Raw genomic sequence first — 19819 nt, forward strand, 5'->3', positions numbered from 1 at the left:
TTCCACTCTTCTTTTGAACTTTCCAACTGATTATGATGGCCACAGAGAATCTACTCAGATTAGGTTGAACTCTTTGTCCTGTCATTCCATGCACTAGAACATGGTCTATTACAATAGGTCTGATTTCATCTGAAATACTGTTCTTGCTCTTTATACCTCTCAGATTAATGAAGACACCCATGTCATTTGTGCACATTGAACTGGCTTATATTTTGTACATTCATATATTTAGGAACAAGTGTGAACAATTTTGTTGCCATTGTGCTTAACTTTTGCTTTATTGTGTTTAGGGTTTTGCAAAAAGAATGCATGAGATCTGCAAGCAGTGTCTAAACCGCCTGAACTAGTTTAAGGTTTTGCAGAAAGAGTGATTTATTTGAAAAATGGGTTTAGGCTATTGATAATTTGGTTCAGAGAATGGGGTTTAGTGTCTTAGCAAATGTGAAAAACTGTATAAAAAATAAATAAATAAATAAAAAATGTCCTGGCTCTTCCAAGTTTTATAATGGTGGTCCAGATTTTGAAGCAAAATAAAGTGCATCCATCCATTATAAAAAGTACTTCACACAGCCCCGGGGGTTAATAAAGGAAAAGATCAGTGGGCGAGAAACAAAAGTCAATAATAGGGACCCTTTTTGGAAGTCTAACAGTGAACCCATTTCACCAAGCACTACACTGCTGAACATAACTTATACTACACTGACACAACCTAGAGTAGAGACATTTTTTCCCTAACTGTAGTCTACACAAATGTCATTAACCCCTATAATAATGAGTGTTATAGTCTATAATGTTCTGGCGTGCTTGATCTGTGCTGGACAGTGGAGCAATGACTTCATCTGCTCTTCTCTCATACCTCGCACTGTGTGTGAGTGTAATTAGCCTTCAAAAGCAGTGGAGTGGAGGGAACGAGTGCTTGTCTGAGTGCGAGAATCAGGGAGACAGTATTTCAATGTGACATAGCATAAAGAGCACAAGGAAGAGCATTCGACACACAAGTTTTAACGCACACACGTCATTAGCCTACATCAGCGTGTGGTGCTGAAAAATCTCACAGAAGTGCTCAACGAATAAACTAGACACCTGAACTGTATTTCTCAACTCGGAAACATGCAGGCAATCCTGTTTGCAGCAGCAGTGCTCTTTGCGCACGACCTCGCCGTGGCCGAGCCGAAGACGAAATGTCCATCCAAGTGTGATGTGAGTAAATGTCCGAGTCCGAGCTGCCCGAGCGGGTACGTGCCCGACAACTGCAACTGCTGTCTAGTGTGCAGCCTGGGCGAGGGCGCGCCGTGCGGTCGGAAGGACGATGCTCCGTGTGGCGACGGGCTAGAATGTAAATTTCCAGCCGGTAAGCGACTTTCCAAAGGTGTTTGCCAGTGTAAGACAACGCACAGAGTCTGTGGCAGCGACGGAAAGACCTATGGGAATGTGTGCAAGATGAGGGCAGCCGCGCGTAAAGCGCAACAGCGAGGGCTCCCTGTAATAACCCTAACGCAGAAGGGTCCATGTGCACCATCAAGCTCAGGTCAGTCACTAATCACTTTTAACTACTTATTTTATGTGTGTAATACTTTTTTAGACATATGCATGTATATCCATCCTAAAACCCGTTAATACGAGTAGATATTATAAAAGTAAATATAAAAGTTAGACATGTATTTAAAACATTGATTATAAAATCATATAAACATACACTTTTTTGGCACATATGCTATTTTAATAAGGTTGTATATATTAACAAAATGTTTGTTGTTGACATATATGGTTGATAATCAAATCATTATGTATAGACTACATTATTAACATACTGTAAGTAGCCTAGCCTACACACACACATTACTATGGGGATTTTATATATGTTATAAACTTATGTCTTCATCTGCCCAGAGAATGTATGTATGTGAAAATTATATATCACCTTATAGGTAACATAAATGGCATAAATATGCTGTATATTAAATTTTATTACAGGTACTATCAGAGTTGGTACTGCAAGGTGGATCTGGACTAAGAATTAAAAGTAGTAGCCAATCCGAATGAAGCATGAAGTCACAATAGTTCTCAGTCAGCTGTAGGACAGTTGTTATATATTCACTAGTTTTGACTTCCTGTGTGATGTCTGATTTTGTCTTATTGAGACTTCTTGGAATTTCACACTGTCTCCAGTTGCTTTTTATCATTCTATTCTGAACTTTCTATACATAATAACAACCTTGTTCTTTCAGCTGGAGACAATTACTTTAACCCAGTGTGGCTTTGGATGTTTAGTGAGATGTGGACTCTTAGTTCCTCTTACGATTCCAACGCAAACTGTAGTCAGAGAACATATAGACACCATCTAAATGCAGCTTTTATTGCTTTTGTACTGAAGTGCAAAACAAAATATGCAACACTGTTTATAGATTCTACCCAAAGCTTTGGGAAAGAGGAAACAATCTAGGCAGAATGCCATCTGCATCCAGCCCACAGAATGTGAGGGAAGAAATAAATGTGACACACCTAGCCACAGATGAGCAGAGATCAAAATTATTACAATGGATTTCTTATCTGTTCTTATATGCTCTATGGGAGTAACATGAACCTAACAGAACAATTATTTCTGAGCAGTACTGTAGAGGCCTCTGATAGCTACACTATTGGTCAAACGTTTGGAATAATTTATTTAAGATTGCATTTATCTGACCAAAAGTACAGTAAAAAGTGATATTGTGAATACAGTAATATTGTGAAATATTATTACAACTTAAAATAATCGTTTTCAATATGAAAATATTTTAAAATGTAATTAATTCCTGTGATGGCAAAACTGAATTGTCAGCATCATTACACCTGTGGTCAGATGTTTAGCGGGCCCAGAAACTAAATAATAATAAGAAATGTTTCTTGAGCAGCAACTCAGCATATTAGAATGATTTCTTTCTAAAACATTAAAAACAATTTAGACAGATTTGCTGAAATATGAATTTAGTGCACATTTACACATGTATAGGCTTTCTAAAACAGTAAAATATTGCTTATACATCCCAGTAGTCTTCATATCTGGCATGTCATGTACTATCATTGATGTGAATGGTTCTTCCTGCTAGTATAGGTCCTGCACATCTGAACAGCCCAAGATACAAGTTTAACTTCATTGCTGATGTGGTGGAGAAGATTGCACCGGCTGTGGTACATGTCGAACTCTTCCTCAAGTAAATACAATTCTGGTCTTCCTGATATTGATTTGGTAATTTTTATATTGGCGATAACTATTTTTAGAGCCAAATATATACTATATATATATATATATATATATATATATATATATATATATATATATATATATATATATATAGATATATATTTGGCACCTGATTGAAGACTCACAAGAAACGGTCTTCTAAATAATCTAATAACGTAGCAATCTACTCATTTCACCTCACTGATGGCCAACAGTTGCTTTGGCATCATTTTTTATTTTTATTTTCAAGCACTACTAGAAAAGAAATGTTCACCTAGTCATGCAATAACCACTGTTTTCAATGTTTGTATCTAGCCATCCACTGTTTAGCCGTCATGTACCTTTGTCAAGCGGTTCTGGATTCATAATGACACAGTCCGGTCTGATTGTGACCAATGCTCATGTGGTTGCAAGCAGTGAACCAGTAACTGGCCGTCAAAATCTACGAGTGCAGCTACACGATGGCCAGACATATGAGGCCTCCATCAGAGACATTGACAAGAAATCTGACATCGCCACTATCAAAATTAACCCAAAGGTGAGAATCATTTCACAAGCATTAATGACTTAAATTGTTTCCCTGGTCTTTTTTTTTTTTTTTATTGTACTGTGAATGTGGAACAAGGCCTTGAGGCTGAAACCTTTCTTGCTGTCACCATATTTTTCTTTACAGTGTTTTCTGGCACAAAGCCTATAAGTATAAAATCTCAGCACACATCATCCAAAACTGGCTACACCTTTGACTCTTAACTCCCATGTTTATGACTCCAGAGGCAGATGGTTTATATCACACAATCCACCTCCTGTAGACACACTTGGACTTGTTAATGGTAGCCTGCTGCACATGTTGACCTACATTTGTGTATGGGAATTCAAGAGGTGCTGTGTTGTAAGAGCTGTTTTGTTTCCGATTCATATGGATCTGATTATTTCCGTAGCCCATTTTTGATTTAGGGTATCAAAGAAAAAATATTCAGAGTAGGGACTGCTTTCGAAAAAAAACTGAGGAATGTTCCCACGTCAGAAAGTCTGGATTGCTTGCAGATATTTCGTTTCTGTTTATAGCAGCTCATGTCATTGCCCCATATTTTGCTCTGCAGCCTTAGACTTTTTCCACACTGCACCCAATTCTGATTTGTTTTTCAAATCTGATCTTTTGGACAGACTGCCCATGTGTTTTTGCAAGTAACGAAATCAGTCCAGTTTGTTCAGGTAGTGCTTGTCACATTGGTGAACCCCAGTGGCAGAGAGGTGTAGGATCCAATGCAAGCAATTTATTAGAATGAAACAAAAACTTGAAACTTCAAAATTGCACACTTCCATACTATATAGCAGGTGAAAAACAGTATGTGTCAGAGGAAGTATGTCCGAATTCACAGTACTCATAATAGAGTATGCAAAAAGTACCCGGATCACCTACTGCTTCCAGTGTGGTTCTGAAATGTCCATATGATGGACACAGGAGAGAATTTGTGAATGGCAGTGAAGCGTCACAACTGATGCTTGTAGGTCATGAAACAATGACAACATGGCAAATGTAGTACATCCAGATTACATCCGTACTACACACATTCATACTATATAGAGCATCATACATTTTTAGCAGTAATTATGCAAAATACGTACCTACTCATGAGAGTATGCTATTTCGAATGCAGCCAAGAGCTAATATACATAGACAGGGTTAACCCAGATTAACTAGACACAACTGGAAAACAATGTATCTAATGACAAATGGAAACAGGAACAAGAGCCAAACAAAACCTATAAATTAAAAGTCCACAAACAAAGTCCATGAGCAAAAGTGCAGTTGTTCATATTCCCTTCCCATTTGGTGAAGTGAAACAAAGTCATGGAATTTTGCAAATCAAATCAAGGCTGATTTTTGACACTGTTTCAACATCCATATTTTTTAAAAGATCTTGATAAAATGTAGTTGATGTAAAAACATTGAGTATTGTACTATTTATGGTAGTAATTCAACTATTTATTCAATGACTCACTCATAAAAACAGAGGTTTAACTGGGAAAAGCACATTACCATACTACTTTTACTATTTATGCTGTATAAAAATCTAAATATATGCCATAAATATATAATCGTTATTCCAAATATAGCCAGTTACTTGTGTTGTTCAGTGTTTTTTAATGATTCTTTTGAATAAATGGTTTAAAGACTCACAAAGACTTGTTGCCACCTATTAGCGTAACCTGCAACCTGTAGGAAAATCCATCAGTGGTGAACAGATTGACTGAATCATATTTCAGTTGGTTTTATTTGCATGCATTGTTTGTGTTATTTCACCTGCAGAAAAAATTGCCAGTGTTATCGCTGGGTCAGTCTGCTGACCTGAGGCCTGGTGAGTTTGTGGTTGCCATTGGCAGTCCATTTGCGCTTCAGAACACAGTCACAACAGGCATCGTCAGCACAACACAGAGAGATGGAAAAGAGCTCGGCATCCATGACTCTGACATGGATTACATCCAGACTGATGCTATCATCAATGTAAGACAGAAGAGAATGCTGTTTGCAGGCTACATAATTGTTTAAAAAACCTGTTTTGGCTGAATTTGACTCTCTCTTCCCCTTTTTATTCATCAACAATGGGAATATGGAAACTCAGGAGGTCCACTTGTTAATCTGGTGAGTATTTACATCTAGTTAGACACTGGTTAGATACATTTAATAGTACTAGCTTTTTATATAATATTTCTGTCATGTTAGGATGGTGAGGTGATCGGAATAAACACACTAAAAGTCACTGCAGGGATCTCTTTTGCAATTCCATCAGACCGAATCAGTAAATTCCTTGATGAATCTAATGATAAAGAGCAGAAAGGTAAGCATCAAGCACAGAAGTAATGCACTAACTGATGAAATTCATTCAATCATTTTAACCTGATATTACATTTTTGTGAGTGCCACCTCTTAAATGATGGCCTGCCAATTGAAACAAAATGGCTACAAAACACAAATGTGTGAAACAGCCCCATCTATTACATCCTTGATGTCCTTTACTTTGATTTCAGTCAAACAAAGGGTAGTCAGGACAAACTTCACACAGTCTCAAGCTATGAAGACTGCCTCAGGTGAGGTGATTGCTAGCAAGTTTCACTTTGCTAGCTAGCGGCTAGTCATCTTGCCAGCCTGAAGACATCAAAAATGCAAGCTACAACAGAATCAACATTTAACTGATCTGTCATGGCATTAAATTACCATGAGAGGAACTAAAGAGGATACATTCTGAATGTTTTGGCCAGAAGGCTGAATTCGTTTGTTAAATGTTTATCGAACATAATGTGAAACTGCTTTGCATGAATGTCCCAGTAACCTGCTGTTAGCTAACTGCAAGTCATTATAACTCTTTGCTTCAGTGTTTAACAAATAAAAAAGACAAGTCATTTGTTCAATGCAAGCGTTCATGCTAAGCTGTTGTTTGTGAATAACACTCAGTCCAGGGTATTATCTAATGGTGTGTTCAAGTCCTCCTGGGAAGTTTGTATTTATGAGTATTTATGACTTTTAAATACAATCTTTCTGATATAACTTGAATGCACCATTAAATTGTACAAATATCTAAAAAATAATCACTTCTCTTCCAGATCTAAAAGTCCCCAAGAAAAGGTTTATTGGAATCAAAATGGTCACTTTAACAGAGAAGTATGTTATGTCAATCAACAGCAATGCTTTTTGCTCATTTAATAGTGTCAGATTTACAAAATAAACCCAACATAAACTGATTTTATTGTTTAAGTATTAGTAACCTTTCTAAGGGTAGTTATCTGTGTCTGCTTTCTTTTCCTCAGATCTCATGTTTTCAATTTCTCTTCTTTTCCTCAGCCTAGTCCAGGGGTTAAAATGGTATAATTCAGACTTTCCAGATATCGGCAGTGGAATTCTTGTCCACGAAGTTGTCCCAGACTCCCCAGCTCAGAAGTATGTCTCAGCCAAAAAATAACTTCAGTCCATATAAGAATATTTTTTAAAATGCCTTTTAAGGTTACATTTTTAATCATGCTGTTACATACAGTACGTTCGAAAACATTATGATCTGATTAATCCAAAACAAATCACATGTTATTCTCCTTTCATTGGTTCATTTTCACAGAGGTGGGCTCGAAACAGGTGATGTCATAGTCAAGCTAAACGGCCTTCCTTTGGTCAACACTGGAGAATTACAGGAGGCGATTCAGGAAGACATGCCCCTCCTTCTGGAAGTTCGGCGTGGTAATGATGATCTACTATTTAACATTGAGCCTAATATCCTCATGCAGTGACAATGTCAGAGATGGGAACCCGGAGGAGTGATATGAAGGACAAACAGCAGACTGATAGAAGTGTGCTTGAGTTTCTACAGATGGATGAAAATGTGGAGTACAATGGAGTAAAAAAACCAACAAGAACAAAAAAAAACAAAAAAACAATTCTGTACTGAACTACTTCTGACCAGTGTCATAATTTAAAAATTGTCTCTTAAATTGAATGTTATTAATGCTATTTTACAGTAAAATGCCACAGTATTACAGTGCCTTTCTTTCAAGACTGACTTGGACTGACTTAGAGATCAGTAATCATTTAGAAATATATATAAAAAAGGCAATTTGTTGATACACTTTATACATACAGTACGCTACTGTTTTTGCACATAAAGTGTAATATTTTAATTTTATATGATACCGTTGCTGTCAGGAAATTCACCAGTCACAGTGTTCTTTGCACACAGCTTTTGTAAAGGCAATTGCTGATATTGTTTATTAATTTTAATGAAGGCAAAATATTTGTACAATGAACATGTATTTTGATAAATGACTCTGGAATAGCTATTATTTTTCAAAGCTGACTTAAAGTGTCTGACACTGTTTTAAAATTTACAAGGACTTTTATGATTGCAGTCTAATTCATGTTTAGGATCACATCACAATCAATTTACTTACTATTTGTATCCCACAATGTATTCTGGAGCCGCAACAGGAACAAGAAATCCAGACTTTGTGACATTAGTTCAGTCCTGTACTATCCTACATGTAGAGGAATAAATAAAAAGAGCTAAATGTATTATTTTTATGTTTATATTTATTAATTTATTCATATTCCAGAGCAATGTCAGTCTCATAAGGTTTATGCCAGTATATGATGACAAGTGTTAATCTTTGTGAGTGAGTCATTTGAATTATTCACTCAACTAATTCATTCAAAAACACTGATTCATTCATTTATTTATTTATTTATTCAAGAACATGGAATCATCCATGTACAAAACACCACTGTGTGTTGCAATGGTGGCTATTTTCGGTTTGGTTACAGGCAAAGCAATAGTTTATAGTAATCTAAATAGAAAATTCAGGTTAATTGTTTTTTTTTTTTTTTTCCAGTCCTCTCAATGGCAAAGCTAAATCAGTGGTCTAAAAAAAAAGTTACACCCATATGAGGGTCCATGAACATAGAATTTTTTGCATTACACTGTGCTACTTTTCCTTTTTTTATTTATTATAATTATTAATTTTAATGTAAACATGCATTAGACCAGGGGTGTCAAACTCCAGTTACTGGAGGGCCACAGCCCTGCAGATTTTTGTTCCAAAGCTGCTCCAACACACATGTAGTTTTCAAATAAGCCTGAAGGACTTAATTAGCTGGATCAGTTGTGTTAATTAGGGTTGAATCTAAACTCTGCAGGGCTGTGGCCCTCCAGGAACTGAGGTTGACAGCCCGGCATTAGATGGATGTCTTTGACCAATGTTTTGGACGTCTCAAGCCTTTGCATTTTATTCCCATTCCACTCCTCACCTCTCACATCTTTCAGTGCAAAAACACGTTTTGTGTGAAGGGTTGCTAAGACATATGTTTAACATTTCCAGCATGTGAGAAAATATTTACTAAATTTTCAGCATTAAAACGATGCATAGTGCTTGTTAGCATGGTTAGCCATTTCTTAGTTCTCTTTGAGGTGGGACCGGTTGAGGATGAGTTTATACTTCACTTCCTGGAACTGTTTTCTCTCTCGTCACTATCCTTAATCCTCAGAGTCAGTTGTTATGAAATAGCTTGCTGCAATCCAGAACTTCCTCTGCTCCCAATAATTCACAGTTTATAGTTTCTCAAAATATATTTTGAAGAATGTTGTTGGATAGCATGTTCTCAACAAACGTAACCTACTTTCCTTTTAAGGTGATCTCAGATGTTCTGCAGTGTTATTTCATCAAGGCACAATCCAAAATAACTTGCAAAGCCTGCAGTGACTCCAGCGCTGTCCTGAAGACAGGTAGGTGTGATTGGCACAGTGGTGGAATGTGACACTTATCTGTGCAAACAAACACATCTCATCTACACGGACAGCACAAACAAATTATAACACACTTGATTTTGTTTCTCCAAACAAGCAGTGGTTGCAGAAAAAAATACAATAATGTCAGGTGCGTGATTCAGTAGACACTATTTCACACACAATTGAGTTACAAAAATTATGTAAAAATTTTAAAAGAAAAGCAATTTGGTTCAACCCTCAAAAGATGATAAATGTTGTATTATTTGGCAGGATACATAATTCTGTCTTGAGTGGATGATTTATATCAAGTTCAAGTTCACAGGCAACCATTTTCTGGAAACAGGTTGCTTCTGAACACGTGTCCACACAATGACTCACACACCAGTTCCTCTCTGCTCTGTTCTGAGGTCGTTTAGAGGCAAAGTGTTTATGTGTCTTGGGCAGTTTGTTGTTTAAGGCAAATATTTTTTGGTTTATGTTTATAGAGTAATTTCGACATATTTGCACTCTTTTGATATGGGCTGTGAGACTGTTTGCATGTAATCAGTCACAGCAATAATTTAATAGCATTGAACAAGATGATGCTGCAAATAGTTCAATGAAGGACAAGGAAAAGACATGGTTAGGTGCCTGATTATTATTTCAGGAGGTGGCAAGACCATCTTTTTTTATTATTATTATTTTACAGTTACAGTATTCTTAAACAAGATCAGTGTTAGGGGTAACGCATTACAAGTGAGATACGTAATCAGATTACTTTTCTAAAGTAACTAGTAAAGCAACGCATTACTTTTTAAATTAGAAGGAAATATCTGAGTTACTTTTTCAAATAAGTAACGCCAGTTACTTCGTTTCCCATGTATTGACTGACAGCTCTTGTGTTGCCATGTTAAGAGAAATCGGGAAAAAATCTGAATATCAAACCGCAACTATCTTTACTGCGGTCAGAGAGTTGTGTGTGAATATGAAGTTACTGTAGTTCTAGACTAAACATGAACATGCATGTACTCATCTCACCTGCATAAAATCAGATTCAGTATTCCTCAAAATGAATAAAAACAGTCAAATGCAAACTCAGAATATTATACAAATCTGCAATAATTAAATATGTTAAATAAGACAAATATAATTTATGTATTTAATCCCATTTTATTAACCAATGTCTTTGTTACTGACCTTTGATGATCCAATTCAACCATACTAATAAGCAATTTGTTATTGCTGAATAGTGTTGAACTTTCTTTTCCTCCGTCATATTTTTCATGCATTTTTTTTTTTTTTTTTTTTTTTTTTTTTTTTTGAGCGGCGCCCTATACTGTACAGACGTGAATGTACATTTCCTTCAGCCTGAGGCGTATTCATTTCACTTTTGGTGTGAAAAGGCTTTTGCATTTATAAAAGAAGAACTTTTTTATATTAAAAACAAACAAGCAAGCCCCGGCCAGATTGAAAAAGTAACTCAAATGTAACGTAGCGCATTACTTTCCATAAAAAGTAACCTAATCAGTTACTTTTTTTTAAGAAGTAACGCGATATTGTAATGCATTACTTTTAAAAGTAACTTTCTCCAACACAGAACCAGATAAAATATACTTAACATTATGCATAAATTATACATGATGTTAAGAGTTGACAAAAATATTTTGTAATGATTTAACATTAGCTCACAAATTTTGTTAGATTTATGTCAATTTTAAAGTCAATTCAACTTATATTTTCTGGAATCAACTCTTTTAATAAATGAACTTGTATAGAATTTGTTATTAGTAAACAAGACAAAATAATGATTAATGAAAATGTATATACATTTTTAAATAAGATTCTAAATAAGTGCTTAGCAAGATGATGTTGCAAATGGTTTGTCAATAACAAGAATTACTAGTCTAAGAGGTGGCAAAGCTCATTTATGCAACATTGACAAATATTCAAGCATTACTAACATTAGAAAAAAACAATATGCTTGTCAGAAAGTGCACATAACTGAACATGATAATTTAGCTTTTATATTTTCCCTATTATACATTTATTGTAGGCTGTATGTTGGTGAGAAAGAGAAAAATCTTAAATATTGTGAGTCAGAAGAATGATGTAGTATTCTTTTTGGCTGCCAACACAATTTCTCATGTATGTGTCCTAGTTTATTTTGGAGCAAGTAAAACCAAAGCTGTGACAAAGCAGTCTGAAACCTCGAGACCTTCGTGCTCCTGTGAGGAGAAGTAAAAACAAGGCCAAACAGCGTCATTTCCCAATTCCACACTCCTCCTCCCTCCTACTCTTTCCTGTCATCTTTCTTTAATAAAAGGCATCAACCTTTCTTGGCAAAAGTTAAAATTACGTTCTTTCCTACAATATTAGATAAAGCTTAAGGTGATGAAGGCAGACAGATACTTTCTATCTAGACCAGTCAGTTTTAGGTTTGTGAGGCTATACTACAGTATGAGCACCCTCTGGAGGAACAGACCATAAGAATAAAACCAAACCAGCTCATGCCATATGCACCTGTAGCTACTGTATAAAAAGATATAGCAGATTGTTTGACCCTTATTGATGCTATTGTTTTACATGCTAATTCATTCATATATTTACATTATATATGTCTGTCTTTTTGTAACTGCACTGTTTATAGTGCTTGAGTGCACTTGTTTGATGTTATTGCATGTTTTGACATTGTGAGATGTTTCATTTTACTATAAACACTGCTTGGTTCCAACTGTGACCGATCTACTCAAGCTGCCAACAGCTATAAATATTTTCTCATCTTTTTGAAGCCATTAATGTTGACTGACCACTAGATGATGCTGTTTGTTTAGACATCAGGTAAGTCCTGCTCTTTGAGAGAAGTGGCACAGTGTTGCATCCACTTTCTTGTGTTTATTCTCGTCTTTTTCATGTTGATTGTGAGAGCCAGAATTGTTTTTCCAAACTGCAAAAATGATCCTAATCAATATTTTTCGTCTTGTTTACAGCTGAAACATCTCATAATGCAGTAACAAGTAACAGTCCATTTTCCCAGTGTTGCAAATATTTATCCACCAGCAAATTCATTCTCTCTGTGTATAGATTTGTAATGTTTTAACACCACCTAAATTTCTTAGCTTTAAAATAAATTAAATATGTATATGTTCCCATCGAGTGAACTTGTTTAGACCTTTCAAATGGAAAACACAAAAAATAATGATTAAAATATATGTATTTTTGTTAAATTATAAAGTAAATAAGATTTTGTTTGCACAAAAATCATGAGCAAATGCATGGTGATATACTGTAAATACTGACACTGCATGCCAGATCTCTTTTATACAGTATGTTTGTGTAAGGGCATGTGCCAATGAACTCTCTCTTTCACACTAATTGCGAAACAGAGCATTATAACAAGACAAGCCAGAAACCATTTATACGTTCCTGCATTCTGGTTTTTGCACCACTGAGCATCACTCACAGAAATATAAAATCACACATTGAGTTGGTTCAGAGGGGCCCTCCCTCATAGAGACTCCTTTTCCCTAGAGTCCTCCCCTGGTTATGTCCTGGCTGGGATTTCTCAATTGCCTAAAATGTCTGGATTTTGGCTTTGTTTTCCTATTGTTTTCATATTGAAAAGTAGTTTGACCGATAGCATGCAGGTATTGTACTTAATCAGTTGTGGTGTGCGACAAGGTGGGATCTACAGAGAACTGTCAAAGCAATGCAAATAATGCAAAAAATACATATAATGTTTGACTGTAGAGAGCATGTCAAAAAGAAAACAATGCCAACAAACAATGCAATTTGCAAATCCTGGTCAGGAGATGTTCAGGAAAAAGAGGACTTATGATCATCCTTCCTTCTGCAAGCGGTAAAATAGCACTGAGGATTTATACCTCTGGAACACATAGTAGACAAAAGCGGTTAAACTCCAGTCACAGACACACATGCATCTGCTCCACTGTCACTGCGCCAGTACGGATAATCTGTTTCCTGCACACGTTGTGCTAATGCTCATGTTATGACATCTGTTTTATTGATAAAATAAATTACAATGATTTTTGTATAATAATTTAATGTTGTTAAACTCAAAGCAAACTGCTTGATGCGAACTACCTCAAAAAAGAGCTAGACAGTAAAGTTTGTAGACAAACTTTAAGTTGGTTTGAAAAAGCCTCCCTAGAAAGTTTGTAGAAGTTTTAAAAGCTTGAAGTTTAAAGTAGTTTTAAATACTTAAAATAGTTTTAAAGATTAAACTTTGAATGTTTTGAAGGCAATACAGTCTATCAGAAGAACAGACACAGAAAAACAGATCGCTAGGGTACCTGGGGTGGCTTCAAGGGTGGTTGCTAGGGTACTCAAGGTGGTTGCTAGGGTACTCAAGGTGGTTGCTAGGGTGTTTCTAGTGTACCCGTGGTAGTTGCTAAGGTATTGCTATGTGGTTGCTAGGGTACTTGGGGTGGGTGCTAGGTTGTTGATCTGCAGTTGCTCAGGTGCCCGGGTTGGTTGCAAGCGTGCTGCTATGCAGTTGCTAGGGTATTTAGGGTGGTTGCTAAGAGGTTGCTATGCAGTTGCTAGGATATTCTGTGTGGTAGATAGGGTGTCTCTCTGTGGTTACTAGGGTAGCTGGGGTGGTTGCTAAGGTGTTGCTAGGCGGTTGCTAGGCTACCTGGGTTGGTTGCTAAGGTGTTGCTATTCGGTTTCTAGGGTACCCAGAGCGGTTGCAGTTATGTTGCAGGGCAGGGGCGTAGCAATCATTTCAGAAGTGAGGGGGGCAGAAATTTCAAATGTAATAGTAATAATGAAAATAAATAATTATTATTATTCATGTATATTTGTCTAATTGACAAAAAAAAAATTGGCTAAGAAATAAAATACAGTGCTCGACAATAACCAACAATTTTCATTCAATAAAAATTTGATATATATTTTTCTAATGACAATTTTATGATTATGATTGGTTTATATACTACAAACACTTTTTCCATTTTTATCAGAGAATAAGGCAGATAATATATTTTATAGCTTCTGTAGCTACCGTAATAAATGCTATGTAATTTAGCACTGTATCATTCCTATACTTTATTTATTACCTGGAGAAGACTTGAAAAACACACATATGTTGTCACAATCGTTTATTGTCTTCACATTTCATTGGTTATGGTTTACGCTTGTTATTCAGCTTAGCTACAGCAATGGCTGGATGCCTTTGTCCATATTAGGGATTTCCTGCACGTCATAAATTATTACTTCTATGAGTCTGTTTTGGACTTTCTGCAAGAGCGCCCTCCAGCTTCGAGTATGAATGAAACAGACCCTGCAGGAGAGTGTTGAGCGCGCCATAACGTTCACATCGATTTGGATACGAATAAAACCTATACAAAACTATGTGACTATTTTGTCTCTTTTAATTTAAATCTAGATTTATACATACTGGCCCTTGAATATTCTATGCCCATGCTACAGGGAGCCACTGCGGAGGAGTCAGATGAGCCGCATGCGGCCTGGGGAACCGTGGGTTGCTGACCCCTGCCCTACACCCTTCAAAGAACACACTTCAAAGGCTCTGCCCTTCAAAGGGAGTAGGGCAAAGGGATGCTCACTTCTGTTTGGAAATCGCCCAGGATTTCAGTAAGTTAGTTTTTTTTAAGTCAACTTAAATACATTACCTTTAATGCTCACCAAAAGACCAGTTAAAATCATTTGTGATTAGTCAATTATTGTTATTAAAACTTGCTAAAAGAAACCACTGAGTAGAAACACTGAATCTTTTGGTCGATCTGCCGGGTTCACGGCTGTGATATGTAAATGACCCATCTGTCAGAGAAAGTCATCTACATGGCAACTGCATTTCAATGAGTCCTGAGTTGACCCCAAAAAGCCCACAAGCTATTGATGACAATTTGTTGTCTTGCAGTATATACTCCCTTGTGAAAAAGAAGTGTGCTTAATTGTATTAAAAGTGTACTTTTTGTATACTTCAAATCTTAAAAGTATACTTTTTAAAAAGTGCACTTGCAGATAATATAACATAATTTAAATTAAAGGCCACTTAAGTGTACTTAAAGAGAGTACACTTTAATGACAATAGGTCTTAACATAAGTCCACTTTTTAAAAAATGCACTTTATGATAATGTCTAATTAAGTATTACTTGAACATACATTTTACATAATTATGATTTTATTGTGTTTTAAATAAGTGCACTTATTTTGATATATTGACCAATATACTAAAGCACATGTAAAATAATTGATTTTAATTTCAACTTAAGTGTGTTCTCCAAAATTTAATTTGTTAATGTATTTTAAATGTATTACTATTTAGTCTTTAATATATACTATGTGCATTAATGCAATTAATAAAAAATAAAAATAAACTTCAGTACACTTCCTTATACAGTATACTCCAATAAAACTTATTGATGAAATTTTCATCACCAGTTCCTGCGCTAGGATCTCTATAAAGTTTAATTTTCTACATAATATTTGACATACAGTGCCATTTATGAGAGTACTGTATTTGTATGTAATAATGCTGTAATTTACATCTGTGTACAGAGTAATTTAAATATTATTATGTTGTTCTAAGTCACTTAAACACAAATTTAAGTGCATTAATTGCAAGCAAAAGTTTAACAAATCTAAACCAAATTAATTTGCATTCAAATAGCCTACACTGGGTTTCTATTATAGGCTATGCTGCACTGTAAAATTACTTTTAGTTAGGTGAATGAGTCTAACCATAGTCTTTGGACTAACTACACAACGAATTATTTAGAACAATTAAAACTTGAATAGAAATGGAAAACTTGAAATAATACACAACCACGCAGTGTCTTGTTTAATGGACATGCGGCAAAATACTACGTAATGACGGCGCACTACTTCACCAGAGTTTGTGTAATCGCGATGCATGAGGGAACAAACAAGAAGAGAACAACGGAGCACCACGTTTGGATGATTACAGATGAGACATTATGTACTGCAGACGACGAATCAAGTAAGTATATCTTGATATAAGTTTTCTTTATTCTTAATTTAGTCTTGCCATACGTGTGGCTTTCACCATAACGTGGCAGTTCTTGCTATATGAACTCGGGAGGTGAATTAATCACACAATTTATCTCTGACTGCATTCTGATATCGGAATGTGATTGCGTGTGTGGACCAAAAAAAAAATAAATGGCTGCTGAAAATACAATATTTTATTTTAACTAAACGATTTAAGATTAAATTTAATGCTACTGAACAAAATTCAGAGATTCGATCTTGTAATATTTAAAGGGGTCATGCGATTTCAAGTTTTCCTTTCTCTTTGGAGTGTTACAAGCTGATTGTGTATAGATAACATCCCTAAAGTTGCAAAGACTAAAGTCTTAAAACCAAAGAGATATTCTTTATCAAAGTTAAGACTCTGCCACGCCCACCTAAAATGGCTCACTCAAACACGCCCCCACATATCTACATCACTATGTGGAAATATTTGCGTAATGCTGCCCAAATGTTCACGCTAAGAAAGAAGGCATAGTTTCAGTAACCGCAGTTAGTGTTGAAGCAGCCATGTCAGGGAGGTGCTGTGTGTTTCTAGGTGAAAGCAAAAGCATTTTATTTGGCCTTCCGAAAGTAGATGCATTTAGGAGTCTTTAAGATTATTTACAACAGAACAGCAACGCAATTTATGGATGACCGTTTCGTGAACCTAGGAGAGGAGGTAATTCTGACTTTGCTATGAAAATCTGGTGCTTCTGAATCAGCTACTGTAAGTATGTTTTGTTATTAGTTTAAGTATTTGCTATTGACTGTTCAAATGTGGAGTTTTGCACGTTGTGTGTTTTTAAGAAATTAAAATAAATGTTATTTATTTGAAAGATTTTATTTGAAAATAAGTACAAATAATATGCACTGATGTGGTCAAAAATTCACACTTACACTTAATTTCAAACTTAAGTGTATATTGTTAACTGACATTAAAGTGTATTTTAGTTCACATGAATTGCTTGTCAGTACATTAGTAGTACACTTAAACCATATTTTAAAGACACTAGAAGCAATTATGAACATATATTTGTACATATTAAGACGTACTAAAAAGTCCCACTTAAAGGGATACTCCATCCCAAAAGGAAAATTTTGTCATTATTCACTTACCCCCATGTAGTTCCAAACCCGTAAAAGCTTTATTCATCTTCGGAACACAATTTAAGATATTTTGGATGAAAACCGGTAGGCTTGAGTCTGTTATTTATTTGGCAGTCTATGGGACCATCTCAAGCCTGCTGGTTTTCATCCAAAATATCTTAAATTGTGTTCCGAAGAAGAACCAATCTTTTACGGGTTTGGAACAACATGGGGGTAAGTGATTAATTACAAAATTTTCATTTTGCAGTGGAGTAACCCTTTAAGTCCCACTTAAGTGGTTTAAAAAAATTGCATTTAATACAACGTTAAAATTTGATTAATTTGAAATTAATTACAAATACAATGTAATACACAAATAACATATTTAATTTTATTAACACTTATGTGTGTTCTTTTAAAGTATATTATTTCCACAATAAGTAGACTTTATAAAAGAATACTTAAGTGCACTTCTTTTTCACAAGGGCTTGTGAAACTTGCTATGTGTAATTCATATCAGTCATACAGTGATTATGTGGTAAAGGTCACATAAGGAGACAGGATCTTATTGAGTCAAACCCAGACAAAAGAAACTGTGCAATCAGAGATAATCTATACAAATCAGAACAGATAATCATTCTAATCTCTGGCGCTGGCAGATGAGAGATTAGTTACAGCTGTCACTAAGCAGCATCAAAATGGGGAGACTAACTATATGGCAATTTCATGATTTTATTAAGTAAAAGTGTATATCATATGCAGGGGCTGAGCTGTATGTGCATGAGTTTGTGTCCATGAGCTACATCTCAGAGAAGAGTATGATTCATGCACTGAATATATGTTGGACTGCTGACTAATGCTTCCTTTAGGCCTGAATGTCATTTGCAGTTATAGTAGTGATGACACTGGCTACAAACCACAACTAATTTATGAGTTTGGGTTATGGCGATTCCCAAATGGCAATATTAAAAATGGGTATTGATTGGTTTTATGTGACATATATGCCCCAAAATGATTTTTTTGCTTATTTGTTTTTCTCTTTTGTCAATACTACCCAATATTTCCCGATGTTTTGTTTTCAACAGCTGAGGCCACCCTGTGGTGTTTTAATGAAATTTAAGACAGTGGGCCTGGTTCACTGATAATTGTATTTATGAATACACAGCAGGTGTGTACACTACACACATACTGTATTCGTTCTTATATACCTTGTAATGTTGATAATTCTTACTTATTCTAAAAGAGGGTGTACTGTATGTCCACAGCCAGTATTTACATAAAACACACTCAAACCATGTCTATTAGAGCTTTCACCTTTCTCTCTCCTGCTCACTCATGATCTCCCTTTCATGTATTACTCTTGCTTGAGCACACATAGAAAGATCTTTGAGCAAAACAATTCCCAAAACCAGTTAAAATACAATAAACTGTTTTTAGGCCTTCACTACACACAATTGTGTTTTAGACCTAATTTGACCTCATTTGACAGCCGTGCATACACAGGCTATTTTGTCATTTTATTTTTATTTATTGTTATGCAGAGAAAATCAATACTTTGTTTGGTTATTCTATTTATGATGTTTTATTAACAAATTTCCGGAGGAGCACATTCAGATAATTAACCTAATTAACACGAGAGGAGCACAATCAGTAATCAACCCAATTACCAAAATAAGAGGTGTATATATACACAGCAGACTTGCCTCTGATCTTTGACAGTTTCCTAGCATCCCACCACCACCCCATCACCTCACTTCTAACTCCTTTATTTCATTTATTTGTAAAGCGCTTTATACATACTGATTGTACTAATACTAACTATTCCTATCTCACACTGGGGGTACTCTGGGTTCGGGCCAAAATTCCAAGTTCGGAGGCCTCCTCTCGGACAGCACGCCAAATATGCGTAATCTTTACTCTTTTTATTATATGTAAGTGTGAACTCATGAAATTATGCTATACACTTACATTTTAAAAGTTTGGGGTTGTTAAGATTTTTAAATTCTTTCGAAAGAAGTATCTTTGCTCATCAAGGCGGCATATATTTGATCAAAAATTCAGTAAAAGCTGAATTTTCAGCAGTCATTACTATTGTCTTCAGTGTCACACCATCCTTCAGAAATCATTCTAATCAAGAAACATTTCTTGTTATTATCAATGTTAAAAACAGTTGTACTGCTTAATATATTTTTTGTGAAAATTGTGATACAATTTTATATCTTTAATCTCTGATAAATAGAAATATCA

General features: G+C 35.5%; 1 protein-coding gene across 2 annotated transcripts; it reads left to right on the forward strand.

Moving 5' to 3' along the window:
• The first annotated feature begins 884 nt into the window (after window positions 1-884).
• LOC109085135 (serine protease HTRA3-like) lies at window positions 885-8269 on the forward strand. 2 transcript variants are annotated; one of them, XM_042759189.1, is made up of 10 exons: window positions 885-1528; window positions 3095-3194; window positions 3539-3761; window positions 5535-5729; window positions 5835-5867; window positions 5949-6063; window positions 6254-6313; window positions 6827-6884; window positions 7065-7160; window positions 7333-8269. In XM_042759189.1, exons 1-10 carry the CDS (start codon window positions 1111-1113, stop codon window positions 7499-7501), a joined length of 1467 nt encoding a protein of 488 aa, XP_042615123.1. In that variant the 5' UTR covers window positions 885-1110; the 3' UTR covers window positions 7502-8269. The 2 variants fall into 2 exon arrangements, with proteins under 2 accessions (XP_042615123.1, XP_042615128.1); XM_042759194.1 differs by lacking the exon at window positions 6254-6313.
• The last annotated feature ends 11550 nt before the right edge of the window (window positions 8270-19819 follow it).

Source organism: Cyprinus carpio, chromosome A1 (genome assembly GCF_018340385.1).
Source record: "Cyprinus carpio isolate SPL01 chromosome A1, ASM1834038v1, whole genome shotgun sequence".
Lineage (NCBI taxonomy): Eukaryota > Metazoa > Chordata > Actinopteri > Cypriniformes > Cyprinidae > Cyprinus > Cyprinus carpio.

Excerpts from the sequence above, each read along its gene's own strand:
- LOC109085135 (XM_042759189.1), top strand. The coding sequence starts at position 1,111 with ATGCAGGCAATCCTGTTTGCAGCAGCAGTGCTCTTTGCGCACGACCTC. Across the intron at positions 5,730-5,834 it reads AGACTGATGCTATCATCAAT|TATGGAAACTCAGGAGGTCC; the intron begins GTAAGACAGAAG and ends CAACAATGGGAA. Across the intron at positions 6,064-6,253 it reads TAATGATAAAGAGCAGAAAG|TCAAACAAAGGGTAGTCAGG; the intron begins GTAAGCATCAAG and ends CTTTGATTTCAG.